Source organism: Drosophila serrata, unplaced genomic scaffold, assembly GCF_035046125.1.
Source record: "Drosophila serrata isolate PLE 108 unplaced genomic scaffold, ASM3504612v1 contig_272, whole genome shotgun sequence".
In the NCBI taxonomy this organism is placed as follows: domain Eukaryota; kingdom Metazoa; phylum Arthropoda; class Insecta; order Diptera; family Drosophilidae; genus Drosophila; species Drosophila serrata.
The window spans coordinates 229,828-250,044 of record NW_028257170.1 but is presented as its reverse complement, the minus strand read 5'-3'; the positions used below and the strand labels follow the sequence as shown (position 1 = coordinate 250,044).

Here is a 20,217-nt window from a genome sequence, read left to right as displayed (position 1 = left end):
GGCCCCGACACGAGTCTCTAGTGTCGAAAAATTGTGGCTAATGAGCATTTGAAATACGCACATTTGTGACTATAAACCGAGAACTGTAGGCTCACAATTACAGATACACTTGGGACAATTAGGAGTCTTGAAATACAAAGGTTTAAATATAAATTAAGAAATTTACTCATTTATTTTCTATCTTGTTTCACTACAAATTTGTGATAAAAAGTACCTACAAGAAATCTCTTCATTATGAAAAACTATTTTCCCTAGTGTACTTTTCCTTTACAACTGGTAGCAAACCGTTAACAGCTCCTGGCAACTTGTTAACAAGCTGGCACCCGCAACAAGCTCCCGGCCCATAAGGGCGAGAGAAGGGAAAGTGCGAGGGTAGAGTTCTAGGGGTAAAGTTCGAGGTGAAAGTTCGAGGGAAATTGGGAGGAAAAGCGGATGGGTGCCCTGCTGCTGGCTGTATGTTGACAATTAAGCCGGTTAATATGATTGCCACTTGATGTGCTGATGCTGAATGCTCACTGCTGCTGCTGGCTGTCGACCGATGATGGCTCCTGATGAGCACAAGCAGGAGAAGGATGATGGTTGCCAGCAGGACAAGGCAGATGTGCCTGAAGCCCTCCCCTCCCTCCATTTTGGGCCAACAAAATGAGTGAACGCAGTGCGGCCCTAAAATTAAAGCCAAAAAACTATACCCTAAGTGCACCAACGAGTGCGGAGATTACCGAAAACTAATAGAGGGAAAAAGGATATTTATCCCCTAAAATTATAGAGATCAAGATAAATAAGAGATCTTAGAAAGTAGTTAAATTATAAGGAAATATTTAAGAGTTCAAGAGTAATACTGAAGATACTAATTGTGGAATATTACCTTGTTGATTTTTCGCAAAATGTTCTTGACTTATATAACAAAATTAAGGCATACCAAATAATATTTAAAGTAAATTAATTCTTTTGAATTATTTTACTTAATGACTCTCCCATTCAAAAAGTGCATTCAACTTTCGTATTTCCCATCACTTCTCGATTTCCTCATAGATTTTTCTCACCGCTCACCTCCATTTCCGCCCACATTTTCTAATGCCAACTTTGCGCGCAATTTGTTGCTGCTGACAGCTGTGAGAAAAGGGAGAGAATAGGAGAATGCGAGAATTTGTTCCTGTTTCTCGATTATCGTTTCATGCTATCCCTTTCTACCCGTTGTTTTGTCGTCTCTGTCTTCGCATTCAGGCCAGGATGTCAACGGCAAATGCAACTGCAACTGCTGACATTCCCATTGTCCTGGAGACCTGAAAAGATATAGTCAGAGAAATAGGAACAGACTAGGGCGAAGGGAGATACAGAAAAGCAAAGAGACAGAGAAATAGGAAGAGAAAGAGAGGGAGTGTGAGTGTGTCAGAAAATGCTAAGGACATTTTGTTATTTACTTATTGCATTCATTTAGCTTGAAGATGTCCACCCAGTGTCTCCTCTTTGTAGTACAGATGGAATATAATTATGAAATTTAAATATTAAATATTTGTTTTTACTTAATTTTGAAAATGTATTGATCTTATATTTATATATTAAATATAAAGAAATATTTAAGTTAGTTTTATTTGATTTTAAAGAACACGAACGAACCAAATACAAAACCATTGCCTACTTTTTAGGGCTCCCTCGCTTTAAAATCCTTTTTAGTTACTTAAATCTCAGTAAATTCTTAAGGCTCACCTAAAATTTAAAATGCAAATTATTATTGAATTTATTTTATATTTTTAATATTTACAAATTCCAAAATTTATTTCCTGTGCATGCGTCTTTTGCACATTTTTAATCTGTCTGCCTTTTGTATTGCACTTAACTTGGCTTGCAGTCTTGGCCCGCTGCACACCTCTCCTCTTCACTCCACTCCTCCTCCCCTAGGTTCCCTGCTCTTTGCAGAGAATGCCTTATAGCCCCTTAGAATTTAGCCAGGAACAATGGGCCTCACATAATGGGGCAAATTGAATTTGAATTGCTTGGTTGGCTTGGTTAACATTCTAAGCGCACTCACACACTTAGCGAGAGAGAGAGAGGGAGGGATAGCTAGAGGGGCGCCGAAAGAGACAGAACGAAACGTGTGCAGGCCAGGCCACATTTCAGATTCTCAATAATGCTTATTGTCAGGGAATTGAATGCGAAAACAATGCCCTGTCCCAGTGAGTTCTCTTCACCCAGTATCGTCCTGCCATTGTGCGTGGCTCGGTAAATATTATTCTTCTTTAAAAAATTGTCGAATGCCCAAGGCAAGAATTATTTCTCTATAAGAATAAGAATAGAAAATTGTAAAAATAGAAGAAGGTTATGACAAGCACAAACCATTTGTCCCAAACAAGATAAATGAGAAAAAATTAGAGGCACTGTAGATGGCTCCTAGAAATCAATTGAAATCGAGTAGAGAATCAACAGCGTATTATTTTTCCCTCAACCAATTTTCCAAGACTCTTTTGTGCGTTGTGGCAAAATGACAAAGGAGCAATTATGAGGAGCACCCAAGGATGCACAAGAGGAATACTTAAGACTGAGATTTTAAGGAGCAGAAAGTGCTGAGAAATCAGACTGATTGTAATGCAATTCCTTACGAAACCGTGATTAACAATTCGCAAGGTGTCCCTCGCTATTGAGAGATCAATACGTGAAGGCATACTATATAACATATATATTCCAGGTAAATATCCAGTGATGAGAACAATGCCAGATGGGATTTTTCCGAGGGTGTGAGGCCACACAATGTGTGTACAATTGGCATTGGAAACGGTAAATGAATTAAGGGGTTTGAAAATGTAATTGAAAAGTTAAGTGGGGGAAAGTAAAAATACAATACAACATGTTGTATTCCGGGAAAGAGTTTTCTATAATTAAATGAAATCTTATTTTGAGCCTTTGATAACTCAGAAATTTATTTATATACAAGAGAAGCTTCTTGTAGTTTCAAATATCAAACTAAAGTAAGTCCTTTTTAGGGTTCCCTTTTATAATTATTTTGATTAGAAGAACTTAATCTTAACCTTTTCTTTTTCTTTTAAAAACATACAATATTCTGTATGTCATAATTTATACCTTAAAAACGCTCAACAATCTTCTCTTTAAAATAACTTTTTAAAAAGAGCCACCGGAAATCCTTCTTTTCCCTGTGCCACAAGATGAATCTTGCACTATTAATCTCCCTTGACTTGACCTCAGGCCTGTAGCCACAGGATACCTTTTCAATCCCATTAAAGTGTAATTCATTTAGGCCGGCACAAAACCTCCTCAATGGGTTAATCTCATCCGAATGCAATCTCCTGCTTAACATATGTATGCACAGACCGCAGAGGCAGCCTCCTGAATCCAAAATCTAAAATCCAAAATCTAGCAAATAGAAAACCGAAACACAGTGCCAGGGAGCCTTGACATGCACCATATATATCCGTGGCTGGCTGTCATGGCCGATTGAGCAAACAGCTAAACCGAAATGCTAATCCTTTTCCCATTTTTTTTTTTTGTTTCCTGGTTGTCGTTGGAAGTCCTGCATTTGTGCAGCTGTTGCTACGAGAATTACTTTTTCCTTCTTTTTTATTTGAAACGAACAAAATCCACTGATCCACTTTGCGTACAGTAGCAGCCGCCTCCGTTGTTTTGACAAAATGTTTTTGTCGAGTGCCATTGACTTTGGTGGTAGGTAGCAGGAGCCGGTGGAAGGACTGCAATTTGCAGCGGCAGGACACCGCGTGTACACCTTGCCTGGCAAATGATGATGACAACTTCCGCTGCTGGCTTAAACCCTCCTCAGTGCCAGTGTACCCTAGCACATATTTTAATTTTCGAAACAATTCAGCAAAACAAAATACGAGAAAATCAGTGGAGAGACTGAGAGTTTGTCCCGGCCACGTTAAGAGGATTATGTCCTGTCGGAATGCGAATGTGAATGCCGGCAGATCGCAATTTTTATGAATATGGAAAAGCCGCTTTAGACAGCAGAGGAAATAATAACAAACTAACCAACTTCAAACATGATGAAAAAAATACATGGCAGAGGTTGGGTTGGAAAATGTTATTAGAGCTGAGCAATGATTACATAACCAAAACCCAATTTGAAAAGAAATTGTTTCAGGGGGAAAAAACTCTGACCGAAATAAAGCTTAACTCATTTTGTGGCAGGGAAAATCAAAGGAAAGTTGTAAGAGTTACAGGTAAAGGAAAATGGTTGAGGAAATAAGTACTGTACTACGAATATAGTAATTATTTTAGTTTACATAGTAGAAAGCTAAGTTTTAGGGGTTTAAAATATTGCTATTTTAAATTTATTTGAAAGAATATATGAGCAGTGATTTATTTAGTTATTTGAAGCTAACAATTAGTTTTAAACTAAGAACTAACATAGGTAACGAGTCCTAGCTCCTTTGTCCCTTAGCTCTCAGAGAAGTGTTATTATATCATATCTAATTCTAACTCTTCTTTAAGCTGAAAAATTCCATAAAATTCTTTATTTAGTCAACAGTATCTTGTACCATACATTCTTAGCATCCATTTTCCCATATGAATATTTAACCAAAACATCTTCCATTATTTCCCCCCCAAAAATGGAATGCAATATCCAAAAGTTGTAGTATTCCCCCTGCATTAATTAGTTTCGCTCTTTGCCAATTTGTCACACAGCCCTGATGTCAATGCTCTTGGAAATGTCTGGAGATCTGTGAAGCTCCACCCATTCTCCTCCCAGTTTTCGGAAGTCTTAAAGTCTTAGCTGGAGGGACTTTAAGTTTTGGCGCCCATAAATATGCCATAAAACTATTTGAACGGTCGACTAGATAAAGGGGAAGGCGGACGGACAGTCGTCGTCGTCGAGCAAGTGTAACAAACAACCACCAGACCCTGGGACTGACTTCTGGGAGATACTTACTCCTCTCTCTCCCTCAAGCCCCGACCCATAACAAAGTTAATAATAATAAAGCCGGAGCTGGAAAAGTCAGGGGCACGCCCCAGACAAAGTCGCCCGCCAAATACGATTACAATTTGTTACACTTACGCAGCACAAAAGTCTTTGAGCAACCCCGGGTATCCATCTCCTTATTGTAGAGAGAAGATGGGACGCCAAACAGTCGCCAGTTGTTTCGTCTTTCGTCTTGCGGTTATACAAAATCTCCAGACTGGCATCAGGAGCTGAGAAAACTAGAGACCATCATCAGTGGCAACCTGACCAAAGAAATGCCCAAAACGAATGTCCGCATAAATCAGAGCATAGTTTGGGAAAATAGCAGCGAAAAAGGGGGAAACACCAGCAGCCCAAGGGGATGTTTTCTCTCTAATCAAAATCAAAGGAAAAGTGGGGACCAGAGCTACACTGAGGGAAATAACTAGGTATGAAATACCAAGAAATTTGCTGAAAAGTTGGTCTAAAGAGAGACTTTGTAAAAGGATTAAATATAACTTAAAGAAAGGTTTTCTTAGTTGTATATAATAAGCGGTTCAACTTTAATTAAATTACATGAATTTATAAACTATTTTTCACATTTTTTTTGTTGTGTAAACATATATCCAAGAGCAGAGGGTTAAATCTCCAAATAGGCCAAAGGGGAAACACACTCCCCAAGAGATGCACACACACTCGCTCTCAACGATCAGCCGATGCCAATTAATTTATCAAAGTCAGTGCAGTTGCAAGGAGATGGAGGCAGAAGCATCTTCCAGACAAGGAGTAGGAGAAGTCTCTTCAAGACAAGGCCACTGGGAATTAAAAAGACAATGGAACGATCCCCATTCATTGTTAAGTTATTAATACAACACACACTTTACCAATGATCATCGGGGGAATCGATTCCGGAAGCGGCTGCAGTTGCTCTCAACATTTCTTTTCTTTTTCGTTCCTTTCTCTTGGATCTCCCTCAGGTAAACCCTCGCCTGACTTTTATTAATTACAACTAGATTTTTATTTATAACCAACAAATTGTTGACAATTTATCAAATTGGCTTCGGGTTATATACATTTTATATAGACAAATAATTATCATCGATGTTCTCAGAGACGATCGCTATATTTGAGCTTCTGCCAGCCAGCCCTTTGGCGCTTCAGTTCTCGATAGCTATTGGGCAGGCCATAGAAAAAGTATATGGAAAGTCCTATATAGATGTATATATAGAGAATCAATTAGTTTGTGTTTTTAGATATATCTTAAGCTTTAGTTTTGATGACTATAATACCGTTTTATTAAATACTTTTTCGACTAGCTTTGAGTTAGCTAAGCATGCATATTAATTAAAGGTGGATTGTGAAAGGTTATAGATTAATAGGAATTAGTTTTATATTTAATTATACTCTTCAAATTATCTGAATTTTATAAACTCTTCTTTAATCCTTAGCAGAGATTATAGATTTAATTTTGTTAGATTTATGGCTGTAAAGTTTTGGGGTTGAAAAAGAGATTTAAAAGTGATTTATGTTACATTTTCAGTCTACAAATTTAATTACTTTTAAAGAAGTAGCTTGATATATATTATTTATATTAGAAAACTATATGTTTATATATAGATCAGCAATTTTTCTCTCCCAACTTTAGGTTTAAGCATTTTCTTGTTGGCTAAACATTTTCGTACAGAATTAAATGCTCTTTCTTTCCCCCCATCAAACTATCTAGAGATAAACTATTATTTTCCTAAACTCCCCCCTCTCACAATCCACCTGTTTTTCTTATCAACTAAAAATTGCTTGCATTCCTTACTTAACTAACTAGTGACTACTAGTAACTACAGCTATGCTGGATATGTACAAAACAAGCTGCATTTGCATTCCGATTCGCATGCAGCACGACTCGACTACTACTTTTAACTGGGGGGCTGCGGGGGAGGTGGTAGGAAAATGGTACCCCCCCTGGTTTCACCAGGAGAACACGCACACCCCTCAGCTTTCCACCTGCTCCACCTCCAGGTAGGTGGACTGCGGACGATGGCGACGCACCAAGTCCGGATGTTGTTGAGTTCGGTGCGAGGGACCACGCTGCAATATGGCCTCCAATTTCGCTTTGAATGGCAATGGCTCCGAGTCCGGTTGCTGGCCAGGATCCGGACTCGTTACCGTCTCCGTCTCCAGCCGCGATTCCGGTGGCACCATTGCCGGGTTCTTGGCATCCACGATATGTTGCTGCTGCTGATGCTGACTCAAACTGGGTCGCTGTTTGCGCAAACTAATGCTGTTGATGGTCTTGTACAGCACCGGATCGAATTTCGGTGGACGCGGTATGTTGCTGGCACTCGCACTCGCAATTGCAACAGCACCTGCACCTGTACCTGAACCTGCAACTGGAGCAACTGGAGCAGGTGGCACTGGGGATTTGAAGGGGCTTTCAGTGAGGACCTCATCAACATTACCAGCCTCATTATGGTCGATTTTCAGTTCGCTGATGGCCTTCAGCATTAAGCGACGCACATCGGTTTCGCTTTTCGATTGCTTTAGCTGCGGCCTTGCCTTTGGCTCATCATCATCATCATCATAGTCGTCCTGCTCCAGATTTTCCTCTCCATACTCCTCGTTGTTCCTCTTTACCGGCCCCTTCATATTGTGGACATTGCCATTCATAATGATGTGACTTAGGCGGTCTTTAAACTTGGCCGAATGCAGGGGATCCTCAATTTCAGAGGCCTGCGATTTTAGGGATGTCTGTGAGGGCATACGTTGCAGGGTTGGTCTAAGCTGCATTAGGGGTTGTGGTTCTGGAGACTGTGGAAAATTCTCATTTAATTGATCCCCTCCTGCTTTAACCCTTTCAAGCTGCTCATAGAAAGCCTCGCTATTGAAGAGCTCCTCAAGCATTTGCTGGGCCACCAATTTGCACTCCTCGTATCTTCTATTCCTGCCCAGGGAAATTCCATCCTGAGTCTCATCATCATCGCTGCTGCTGCTGTGAACGGTGGCCACAATTACTGTTTCAATAACACTTGGATACATCTCCGAGTCCAGACTGAAATGACGCTCAAATATGAGTTGCTGTTCCAGCTCCTGTTGACTTTGTTGAATGTCCTCGGCATCGAGCACATCGTCCAGCATGGCAATAACCGATTGCTCATCATCCCGCGATGGGGATTCATTTCCCAAAGTTGCAGTGGAATTTTCACTCTTGGTATCTTCCACATAAAACAGTTTCCCATTGGCATGCTTCACCTCAATCAAATCCTCGCCAACATCACTTAAATTCTGGATTTGATCCAAACTGCTGCTGGGACTCTTCTTCAGTTGAGTTTCCACAGTCAATATACTCTCTTTGGACAAACAATTGTGCTCCTTGTTTAGGTCATCATCCAATCCCTTCAGCGCCTTGTAAAAGGCCAATCTCTCGGGATTCCTCTTCTGGGGATTCTTGCAATCGTAAAGATACCAACATGCAAGGAATATGGGTATGCCTAGGACATTTAAGTTAGTACAAAAGTGCAACATGCATTAATTTCTACTACATGCAGTGAGATTTTGAAGATAAAATCAACTCACCCACAATCATCCAGACTCCAAAACGGATCCAGGTCCAACTATCCAGCTGAAGCATCAAATAAATATTGATAAAGATACTAATGGCAGGCACAATGGGAACAAAGGGTACTCTGAATAAGCGACTACGAGCTTCTCTGGGCTGCAGACAAATTAGCAGGATAACCAGGACAATGAGCAGGATTAATACCACAAGGAGAGTTAGGGCCCAAGGTTCCTGAGAGGCAATTGAAGGATGAGCCTGCATTATTAGAACACCCAGACCCAGGGAAAGGAGACCTGAAATTAAGAATATTTTATAAATATATTATCTTAAGAGTTATTTGTTCATTACTCACAAAATATGGTAGCCAGAACTCCCACAATCCTGTAGGATATAGCATTTGGTTCCGATAATCGATGGACATTGAAGAGTTGTGTGCAAACCGAACCGCAAGTAAATCGCTCACTTCTGGAGGTCAACGAAGTTGTCTCCGAGGCTCGACTTTCTTGCCTCTGTCCTGAACTTTCCTCCATTTCACAATAATCCATATATCGTAGTAACATAATGGATATAGCCACTACACTGTATGCCAACAATGTTCCAATTGAAAGCAAACTAACTAGTTGAGCTAAATCAAAGAGCCCTGCTATCACGGCCGTGAAAAGTGCTGCTATAATGGATCCTGTGACCGGAACTCGGAATCTTGGACTCACTTTGCCCAGAAACCGGAACAAGAGTCCATCCTGGGCCATGGAGTACATCACTCGGGGGAGGGGAAACAAAGCTCCAAATAGACTGGCCAGCAGACCCACTAATCCTCCAATAGTCACGATCCACATGGCCACTGGCCAACCCACATATTCGAAGGCATAAGGCAATGGGGCATTGGCATCTTGAAGATAGTAGGGCAACATCAAGGTCAGCACAGTGGACACTCCAAAATAGCACAAAAAGATGATCAACAGGGACAGAAGTATAGATTGGGGTATATTCTTGCGAGGATTTCGAACCTCTTCCCCCGTAGTGGCAATGCAATCAAAGCCCACGAAACCAAAGAAGCAGGTGGCAGCTCCCTGGAGAGTTCCTTCGAAACCATAGGGAAAGTAACCACCTGAACCAATGGTATAATTGGCAGTAACATTGCTCGGTTCCACTGTCCAGTTGGAGAAGTCAGCTACGAATATAAATATTTTATAATTAATTTCATAGAATATTATATATGTTATTTGCCATACCTTTTATGGCGCCAGCAATTATGACAAATCCCAGTATAAAGATGTTAAGACAAGTGACAAAGTTATTAGCCATTGTAGAGGTCTCCACTCCAAAGGCTAAGGCCACTGAAAATTGTACACAAATTTATAAATTATTTAAATAACATTCTAAAGTATTTATTTCATACGAACCTCCAAAAACAACAACTAATCCAAAGGCGAGAAAATCAAAGTAGCTCCCCAAAAAGCTAACATTCATGGGTGCCACTTCCGCAAATGTGGTCTTTAGGGTATCATTCAAAAGGGAGTCCAGATACAAACTGATACCCCGACAAACACTTGCTGTTCCAATTATATATTCCAATATGAGATTCCATCCAATGACAAAGGCCACAAATTCACCAATGCAGACATAACTATAGATATAAGCGGAACCCGCTTTGGGAACTCTGGCTCCAAATTCAGCATAACAAACGCCTGAAATAAAGGAATTTCATTAATTTAAAAAGTAAATAAAGTATATATTTAATTGTATAAAATACTTACCCGCTAGAAGCGAGGCCAGAGCTGCAATGGCAAATGATATCATTACCGAGGGACCCGCTTGATCCTTGGCAATCTGTCCAGCCAGCACATAGACCCCTGCCCCCAAGGTCGATCCCACTCCCAGGGCCGTGAGATCCCAAAGACCCAACACCCGATTCAATTTCGTTTCTCCCTCAGTGCCATCGGCTTGGAGATGTTTACGCCGGGTGAGAACCTTCCAGGGTGAAACTTGGCGCACCATATCTGCGTAATTACTCTCCTCGGGATTCACGGGTGCAGTTCAGTAAACCCTGCTTGAGATTCTGAAAAAAAAGAATCAATTTGCAAATGCACATAGTCCAGGTTTAGTCAAGATCATTGATGCCACTTTGGATTTACGTATTTTCCAAGGGGGCTTATCTTTGTGCCAACGATTGTATAATGCAAATAATTGAGCTCAAATTGTAATCGTAAATGGCGAGGCTATTGTCAGTTGTTAGTTTGAACTCGATTGTTCTACTTAGAATTGGGTGTATATATGGGTAGTCTGTCTATATTTATGGAGAGTGCTATATATATTATATGAGTGGGTGTTTTTCGGGTCTTTACAAGTTGCAATGCAAAGGTTTTTGTTATGAATTTTCTTGGGGAAATTGGGTTAAAGCCATAATAACAATGATTTTGATAGTGAAATTGAGATACAAAAATGAAAATAAATAATAAAACAAATTTCTTTAATAATTACAATTCACAATTACAATAAAAGCTTCAAATTTTACTATATTATTCTGGTCACAATATCTTAAACATTTCTTCTTTGTTTTACATTTACATTAATGATAAAATAACTTCACATAATAAATTTAATTAAACATATAGGTTACTGAAGAAGAAGTACTATGACTTAATCCGATTAATCTTTTTCCCCATTATAAATAATTAATTATACTATTTAATTTTCCTCCAAACAGGTGACTAACCATATACACCCACACCTTTTTTTTCGTAGAAAAAGAAAAGCAATACTTCTCACAGACTTTGATAAGAATCAGATGCTCAAGTTCTTTTCCTCACTTTGTTTGCTTTTCTATTATTATAACTTTATAACTGGCTTTACTTTCCGCTTAATTAAGATAATTAAATGGGTCTAGGTGAGGTCTGTCGAATGAAAACTTATGCTACATTTATATAATTAAGGTAAACTTCACTCACCACCAGCTGGAAAACTGTTTTTTCAGGCTTTCTTCTGTCTCTCTCTCACTCTCTGTTGCAGTTGTTGGAGGCAATGCAAATATTTTCTCCTCGCCTTTTGTTTCCGTTTCTTATTAATGAATTTGTAAGTCTATTATTAATTACCGTTCACACAAGACAATTGAAATAAAATGGACAAGAAATGTGTGACTGACATACTTGGCGATCTCGGAGCGTCTGCAGGTTGTCGGTGTCGTATTACAGCCGCGAAATCGGTTGCTTATTCTTATTCAGATAAGACCAACAGTCCAGGGAGCAGAACTCTTACCTCCTCCTCTATCTGATGAGAGTTAGTATCAGCCATTGGAGAGAGGAGAGCGGAGAACGGAGAGCGGGGAACTGGGAGAGAAAAATAACGAGGCTTAAATAATGCACGAATAATAATAATAAATTGAATTCAAACTTTTTGAGAGGAGTTTTCCTTTTTAATTAATTTAATTATTAAACTTTTAAATAATTATTTCAAATAAATTAAAGGTTTTTAAATATTTTAAGTATAGATCTTAAAATATTAAATTTGAAATATTTATTATTTCACAGTGTGCCATACTTTTCATTATTTATTAAATCAATCCTTTTATTCCATAATTTCCCAACATTTATTTATTATTATTTTTTCTTATTATTATTTTATTATTTCTTTATTATTATTATTTATTTTTTGATTTATTTATTTATAATTTGTTTTTACTAGTTATTTGTTTTAACTATTTTTATTTTATTTATTATTATCCTTTAATAATTTACTTATTGATTCACTCTTTTTATTTAACTCATTGTCTCATAATATTTGATTCATTTATTTACTTTTATTAATTATTTATTATATTTACCACTCTTTAAATCACAAAAGTCACTCATTAATTTCTTTCACTGCACACACACGAAACACAACTGATAAGAAACGAAGACGAATCCCGTTCGGATCGGTTGGATTTACTAGAGATAAGGCGGGAGTAAGGGGAGGAGAGAGGAGGGTTTCTCTAGATGATCTGAGTTGTAATTAGAGCGAATACGAAACAAAATAAAGAGAAGAGAAAAATTAGCAGGTAAGAGAGTGGGAGGGGTGCAAAAGGGAGAGGGATGAGGGAGAGGCTGAATCACACTCTGTGACGTCGCATTTTGCTGCTGAATTTTTTTTCGATGTTGCTGCTGCTGCTGTGCGTTCGTTGTTGTTTTCCGACTTTCGGTTTTATGATCTTTGCGATAAGGAAACAACAGATTTTTCTAGTTTTTTTTCCGACTTTTTTTTACAAGCAATTCCAGAATTCTGTTATTTATGTTGTTTCTGATAAGACACTCTCTGTTTGTATTCACGTTTTTACTTCATTTCCGATCTGCCGTTTTTTTTTTTTTTGGCTTTAGATTTGAACGTTCGCATTTTTCCTAGCGCTTTTCGCTATCTCGCTTACACTGGCTCTAGTATTCTCTATCTCTGTCGCACTGGCAGCACAAGCTCGGTTGTTGACGGTTTCGGTGTATAACGTTAACTGAAAGTGTAAGATAATATTTTGCTCGCTATATAGAAGAGAGAGCGTTGCGGCAAACTGGCCCGATTATATAGCGGAATGCAGTAACAATATCACACCAACAAAAACACACACAATTATAAATGCTGCTGCTGCTCGTCTTCTTCTTATTATTGTTTTTGTTCTAATATTGTTCTCAGTGTTTTTTAGGTTCTGTTTGTTGTTATTGCTTTTATTTGTTGTAGTTAGCTGTTGGGTGTCAATTTGTAGATTTTATGAAGTGGTTAAGTCGGTTGATAAGCTACGATGCGCTTTTATGTGAAAGCAGAATCGAAATGGAATTTGAATAGATAAAATATATATGTTAAAAAAACTTTAAAATATATATTCAACAAAATGTTAAATATCAGAAACAGAAGACAAACAAATAAAATAATAGCTTTTAATGAGGAAATAATACTATTAATAATCAGGAAATAATTTAACTAACTTGTGAATGTTTTACACATCTAATACAGATTATAGAACACCAAAACTTTGCTAAAAACTATGTAAATATATTATTTAAAATAAATTCAAAAATAAAATAATAATTTAAATAAAATAAAATAATAATTTTTAATAAGGAAATAATCGTATTACTAACTTTGAATGTTTTCTATATTTTATAAAGTTTATAGAATTCAAAATTGCCTAAGATATTTTCGTATATATATTTATAGAGCACATGAACTTGTCTAAAAACGTTATATATATTTTATTCATTTAAACTGTATTAAACTTAAATTCCAAAACTGAATTCTAATTTAAATTGCATTTAATTTAAAGTCTCCTTTAGTATATAAACTCTATCTGTCTCAAAAAAATATACAAATAACAGAATAAGCAAATAATAAAGAAATTAAATAATAATTAACTTATAATTGTTTTCGGTTATAAACATATGAACATAAACTTGTTTAAAAACTGTGTATATATTTTCCTAAACTGTAATATAAAGCTTCCTTGAACAGTTTAATATTAACTATAAAATACAAAACAATAAACCTCCTCTGGTACTATATAAACCCTATCTCACTGTAATCTACAATTACGTAAACTCTTGCCATATAAGAAGGTGAATGAATGGCTTTATTTCATAAATAATGATATGATTTCGTTGATACCGAGATAAGAACGATTAAACAAATCTGTTTAGATTGCATTGTTTCAGGTGTAAAAGGTTTTCGTTATAAATGTGCTTGATTAATCTCAGATATTACACCAAGCATTCCATAAATTTTTCTTTTGTAAATTTCATATTTGCAATGAAAACTGTTTGGCATTATATTCAATTCGTAAAAGTCAAGCATTACCAGCTGTTTAATTATCTATAAACTGATTAGGAAAGCTATTAAACCAAACCCGAATTTTATTGAATGCGTCACGTGTGGAATTATTCATTCGTTTATAGAGGTAATTCAAGATTATAAATGTGTACTTTTGACTTGAACATTTAATTGGGGTTTTAATATAGAAATTAAGTGTGGGATTTGATTATTGAATTTACTAATAAAAGTATCAAAATAGGTTTTAAAAAGTATATTTACAATTTTCAATCTTTAAAGAATTATTTATAGAATTTATAGAATTAATACTTCCAATAGAAAAATAGAATATAAAAAGGTTAGCATTCAAAATAAATTTAAAAAAACCTTTGATGTATTAATATGATATATGCTTAAAGTTAAAATTTAATTATATTCAAGAACACTTTTAAAAGACAATATTTTGGACAAATCAAGTTTTAAAAAAATTATAACTAAGCCAAAAAAGCCTTAATTTTAATTCGGAAAGCTTTTCTATGATAGTTTTGATTAGGCTATTAAATACTTCATTTGATATTTGATTAAAATTTTGGAAAGTTTTTGAAAATTTTAACGACGTAACCCTTAAAAAAAATTGGAAACAATTTTTGAAACTTATTTTTTGACTGGACATATCTAGATCGACTTACTGTTGATTTTAATCAATAATATATATATGCTGTATAGGGTCAGAAATGACTCCTTCACTAAGTTACAAGGTTCTGACTAAAACTAAAATACCCTTTCAAGGGTATAATAAGGTTTAGAAAACTCATCGATTTAGATCCGTTTTATATTTTGTCTTTATCTGAATGACTTTCCCGGAAAATTGCTACATAGAGGTAAAATCGACCTATTCAGCCACAAAACAAATAAATGCTGATAAGATACTCAAAATGCTCTTCACATTTCCATCGATGGTGTGAGGGTGAAAAATCACAACAATGCCACAGAGAATGTTTGCTAGGGGTATTAAAATTTTACTGCACCTACTTGATGCCAGCAGACGAGCACATATATAGGTACATATAATGGCAGGAGCAGGACTAGAAACAGGACCTAGAACCGACTTCATCACATGTGCGGGAAAGTTGTGGAGCGTGTGGCAAATTGGCCTTTGCGGCTGGCTTGTTGTCTGCCCCGCCTGGCGGCAAATATAAATGATCTAATTTAAATAATTACGCCCACAAAATGTGACGCGCCTACCGAATTGCCTTCGTTTAATGCTTGAGTGAGAAAATTACCCCCCAAAAAGCCAGGCGGGAACTAATTTCAAAAGTTGGCTTTGCTTATGGCCTCACAAAGTGTTTTCCCAGTTTTCCATTTAAGCATTTGCCAAACCGATTTTCGGTATTATTAAAGTTTTCCAATTCGCCAATTGTCGACAATGACGGTCTCTTATACCGCTGAGGTGGCAACTTGCAGTCACTTTGGCTGCTTTTGGAAGCTTTTGATCAGGTGAGAAGGACTAACAACGTTATCCTTTTTGTGAATATTATAATTCTGGATATTTGATAAAAATACAGATGGCGTGCAAGTATTTACAAGATTATCTGGGTGGACCTACTGGCTTTTCTACTCTGCTTCTATGTTGTGGCCATCATCTATCGATATGCTTTGAATCCAAAGGATAAAGCGTAAGTGGGTCTAGGGACTTGTTTATAAAGAAAGTAGTTCTTTTGGAAGATTTAAGGGGTTTAAAAAGCATTCTGTCTGATGCTTAAATTTAGTGACCATCCTGCTTTTCTATATTCTCTATCAGTTGCTATCCTTTCTTCTTAGTTACTTTGGGAAGTATTCTTGATGTAGCTTTACAATCCCCACTATTCTATATCCTATATCTATATTTAACCTTTCTCTTCAGCTACTTTGAGGAGATTGTAATGTACTGCCACAGCTATGGAAACTTGATTCCACTCTCCTTTGTTCTGGGCTTTTATGTGGGCATTATAGTAGATCGTTGGTGGAGTCAATACATCACAGTGCCTTGGCCTGATCCTTTGGCTGTTTATGTGAGTGCTTTGGTTCGTGGTCAGGATGAACATGGACGTCTAATGCGACGCACTATAATGCGTTATATGTGTTTGGCCTTAACTATGGTCTTAACCTTGATATCACCTGTGATCAAGCGACGTTTTCCCACTTATGATCAGCTGATTGAAGCTGGTCTTCTCAATGCCAATGAGGCAAATATTATCAGAGCCATGGATGCCAAGTTTCCAAAGCATCCCAAGTACTGGATGCCCATCATTTGGGCCAGCAGTATTGTTACCCGAGCCCGTAAAGAGGGTCGCATTTGGGATGATTTCTCCCTAAAGTCTATGATTGACGAAATGAATAAATTTCGAGCTGGTTGCAATATGTTGATACATTATGATACCATATCAGTGCCTTTGGTTTACACTCAGGTAAAGATTTAGACATTTTTTTCTAAAGAAAAGTTCTTTTTACTAACAATCTTGTGCAGGTCGTTACCCTGGCTGTTTACACTTACTTTATAGCTGCTATTTTTGGTCACCAATGGATAGATCGAGAGTCAAGTAGTGGAATGTATAATAATATAGTTGATTATTACTTTCCACTATTCAGCACCTTGGAGTTCTTTTTCTTTATGGGCTGGTTGAAGGTGGCAGAGACTCTGATCTGTCCCTTTGGTGATGATGATGATGACTTTGAGCTGAATTGGCTGATTGATAGAAATCTGCAAGTTAGCTACTTGATTGTGGATGAAATGCACAACGATCATCCGCAGCTGGTGAGGGATCAGTACTGGGATGAGGTCTTCCCGAATGAACTACCCTATCTGGTGGAAGCTGAGAGAGCTGAGCATCCAGAGGCGTCCACTGCCAAACTTGGTCTTTCCAAACCCAAATCCATTAGCTCAAAATCAACCAAAAGCGATGATGAATATTCGACTTATGGCGAGGAGGAGGAGGAAGGAGAAAATGAGCTAAAGATTCGATTTGCCAAGCGTGACTTTAACTTTAGCCATAGCTCCGTTACGGTGTCAAGGACCACGGAAAAGTCCAGTCCTCCAACTGGTCATGATGATGAAGTAGATGATGAGGAACAGGATCTCGATAAGGATGACTTTGATCGTTTGCGTAAGGAACGTGAAAGGGAGCGTATGAATCGTCAGATTCAACATGCTGCTCTCACCTATGAGCTGATGAAGGATGAGATGGCCTCGAGCAAAGGATCAGAGCCAGGATCTGATCAAGGAATTCAAACGGTCAAGAGTTTTATCAGTCGGAAAAAGGCAGAAAGCACCGATGAAGAGGACAATGATAAGGATCAAAACGAAGAGAAAAAGAAATAAGTTTTCAAATTAAATTTTATGATCATTTTAATATCTAGATAAATATTTATAAATGACCCCATATCCCATTTTGTTATCTCATTAATTATGCCTCTGATATGTTCGATTTTGTGGTGTTTGTTGCGGAAGTTTCCTTTTCCTCCTCTGGAATAACTTCCTCGGAGGGAGGATGCAGCACTGTGATCTTGTAAGGAGCCCCAGAGGGAGCATATCGTAACTGGGTTGTCTTCATGTCCAGAAAACGATGACGCATACGATCTCTACGCTCCCGACGACGCTGCTCCATTAGCTCATTGAAATCAACTAAAGATCAAGTTAATACAGAAAAATAATTATATAAATGTATACTAACTTGTGGATCGTGAAGATGGAACAGAGCTCTGAGGTTCCGATTGTTGAGATATAGTCGAGCCAGCACTAAAGGTAATCCGTGAAGGAGCCTCTGGAATAGTGAAGGAATCCGTGTAACTCCCACTGGCCGATGGTCTTCCCAGGAAGAGATTATAGAATTCCGGTAAACGAATACCACTGGGGGTAGATATTAATGATCCACGACGTTTCTGGAAAGAAAACATTAAACTACACAAGAGGATATAAAGTAGAAACCATCCTAACCTTAGGGGGTTCCATGTGGGCAGTAGAAGCCTCCGGCGGATTGGTTCTCATGCCTTGGACATTGTAAGGCAGTTCATTTGGAAAAACTTGATCCCAATACTGATCCTTAACCAGTTCGGGATGTTCCTGATGCATTCCATCCACAATAAAGTATGACACGGTAATATTTCGATCGATAATCCAATTAAGCTAAGAAATTGTTACAGTTTTATTCCGAAAATATGGAAATAACTTACCTCAAAGTCATCATCGTCTTCGCCAAAGGGATTGATTAGGCTCTCGGCCACCTTAAGCCAACCCATGTAGAAGAAAAACTGTAGGAGTGTAAGGATGGGAAACCACTTAACCACATTAAATCCTCCCTCTGCCTTGGGTGCCTCTGTCCACTGTTGTCCCAATATATTGCATAGGAAAAAGAAAAACACAGCCAGGGTCACCACTTGGGTGTAAACCAAAGGAACACTGACCCAATCGTAGTATAGCAAAAAGCCACAATAACCACGAAATTTGTTCAATTCATCAATGATTGTCTTTACGGCATAATCATCCCGAATCTTATTCTCCCTTCTGGCACGCATCACTATACTGGCAGCCCAGACAATGGGCATCCAATGCTTCGGATACAAAGGAAATGCCAAATCCAGGGTAGCAATGATGCTTTTCTCGTTTTCCAACAAGAAACCAGCCTCAATTATCTGTTCATAGGTGGGAAAGCGACGCTTCACTCGAGGGGAAATCATAGTAAAGACTATAACCTGGCAGAGGCACACGTATCTCAAGATTGTTCGCCTCATGGCCCTGGCACGATCATCAAAGCCATGGATACTAGTGGAGACCAAAATGGCAATAGCATCTGGCCAAGGGATTGTTGAATATTGATCCCACCATCGTTTCATTACAATTGACACATAAAATCCCAGGACAAAGGACAAGGGAATTAGTGAAGCATTACTACCGCAATACAAGGCTATAGCCTCGAAGAATCTATAATATTAGAGATCAAATCAAATCAAATCAAATTCAAAGAAAAATCTATGCAATATACTCACTTTTTAGCCTCGTCATTAATTAGTAGACGATAGACAATGGCCAGTAAGACATATATTCCTAGAAACACTAGCAAATCGCGCCAGACCAACTTGTAGATACTACCACGCCATCTTTAAACAATAAAATTTAATAGAAACAATCATAGGAAATTTACAAATTAAGACTTTTTTACTTACCTGACCAGCAAGCCAAGGAAATTATTTATAACACTCGAAGTGCTCACACTGGAGGTGTAAGTCACCGTCATTTTTGCACACTTTTAATACAAATTACATGAATCCGATTTCGACGAGAGAACAAACTGTTCTGAATATATCTTTACAACTTGAGAAAGAGATTGATTAACACTTCAAAGGTTGCTAGATAGATTCAATCTTCTATAAGCAAAATGTGTAATTTTTCAGCTTTTAAAACTTACTGAACAAAGCAAATCGAATAAACATAAATAATTCAGTTTCACTTGTCCTTAGTACATTTAAAGAAAACATAATAAAATGGGTGTGAAACCTGTCAGCTGGTTAAAACCAATTGCTTTCGAAATAAAGGCAATGGTTTTGATTAAAATGGTATATATAATGTGTATTTTATACTCGATCCACAACAAATATACCTTTGATAATTTAATTTTTCCAGAACACCATTTTCCATTAACTTTGGAAAGGCGAAGTTTATATACACTGGCTGTTTGCAATTGAATTAAAGGATTATATTAGAAATTAATCATAAATAAGCTTAAAATATTCAAATTTTTTAATCTATATTTATCGATATTTTTATGACAATTTCTACCATAAATCAGGGCTTAAAAAACTCATAACTGAGCCAAAAAACCCTTAATTTTCATTCAGAAAGCAGTCCCATGTTAGTCTTTATTAGGGTAATAAATCTACATACTCATTTTAATTTTTTTTTAAATTCAAATTTTTTACCATTTTTTTTAAGATTTAAAGATGTAACTCCTTATAAACTTTTAAA

General features: G+C 37.4%; 3 protein-coding genes and 1 long non-coding RNA gene across 13 annotated transcripts in view; 2 read left to right on the top strand and 2 right to left on the bottom strand.

The window, feature by feature from the left end:
* The window catches only part of LOC110176284 (uncharacterized), a 344,989-nt gene that overhangs the window by 166,077 nt on the left and 158,695 nt on the right, over window positions 1-20,217 (top strand). The window lies entirely within an intron of this gene.
* Window positions 5,901-12,938, bottom strand: LOC110176281 (cationic amino acid transporter 2). Of its 10 annotated transcripts, none has more exons than XM_086833818.1 (9): window positions 12,856-12,938; window positions 11,603-11,782; window positions 11,405-11,513; window positions 10,214-10,515; window positions 9,860-10,144; window positions 9,689-9,793; window positions 8,809-9,627; window positions 8,474-8,749; window positions 5,901-6,114 (listed from the first exon to the last, which is right to left on the bottom strand). In XM_086833818.1, the coding sequence occupies exons 4-9, from the start codon at window positions 10,452-10,454 to the stop codon at window positions 6,014-6,016; spliced, it is 1,827 nt and encodes a 608-aa protein (XP_086689944.1). In that variant the 5' UTR covers window positions 10,455-10,515; window positions 11,405-11,513; window positions 11,603-11,782; window positions 12,856-12,938; the 3' UTR covers window positions 5,901-6,013. The 10 variants fall into 10 exon arrangements, with proteins under 10 accessions (XP_086689944.1, XP_086689945.1, XP_020798259.2 ...); XM_086833819.1 differs by having other exon boundaries at window positions 11,405-11,534; window positions 12,856-12,935; XM_086833813.1 differs by lacking the exon at window positions 5,901-6,114 and adding an exon at window positions 6,120-8,388.
* Best3 (Bestrophin 3) lies at window positions 15,573-17,632 on the top strand. Its single transcript, XM_020942601.2, has 4 exons — window positions 15,573-15,716; window positions 15,785-15,895; window positions 16,123-16,666; window positions 16,726-17,632. The coding sequence occupies exons 1-4, from the start codon at window positions 15,646-15,648 to the stop codon at window positions 17,575-17,577; spliced, it is 1,578 nt and encodes a 525-aa protein (XP_020798260.1). The 5' UTR covers window positions 15,573-15,645; the 3' UTR covers window positions 17,578-17,632.
* Best4 (Bestrophin 4) lies at window positions 17,585-19,603 on the bottom strand. Its single transcript, XM_020942602.2, has 6 exons — window positions 19,419-19,603; window positions 19,242-19,352; window positions 18,429-19,176; window positions 18,193-18,381; window positions 17,930-18,137; window positions 17,585-17,880 (listed from the first exon to the last, which is right to left on the bottom strand). Exons 1-6 carry the CDS (start codon window positions 19,487-19,489, stop codon window positions 17,663-17,665), a joined length of 1,545 nt encoding a protein of 514 aa, XP_020798261.1. The 5' UTR covers window positions 19,490-19,603; the 3' UTR covers window positions 17,585-17,662.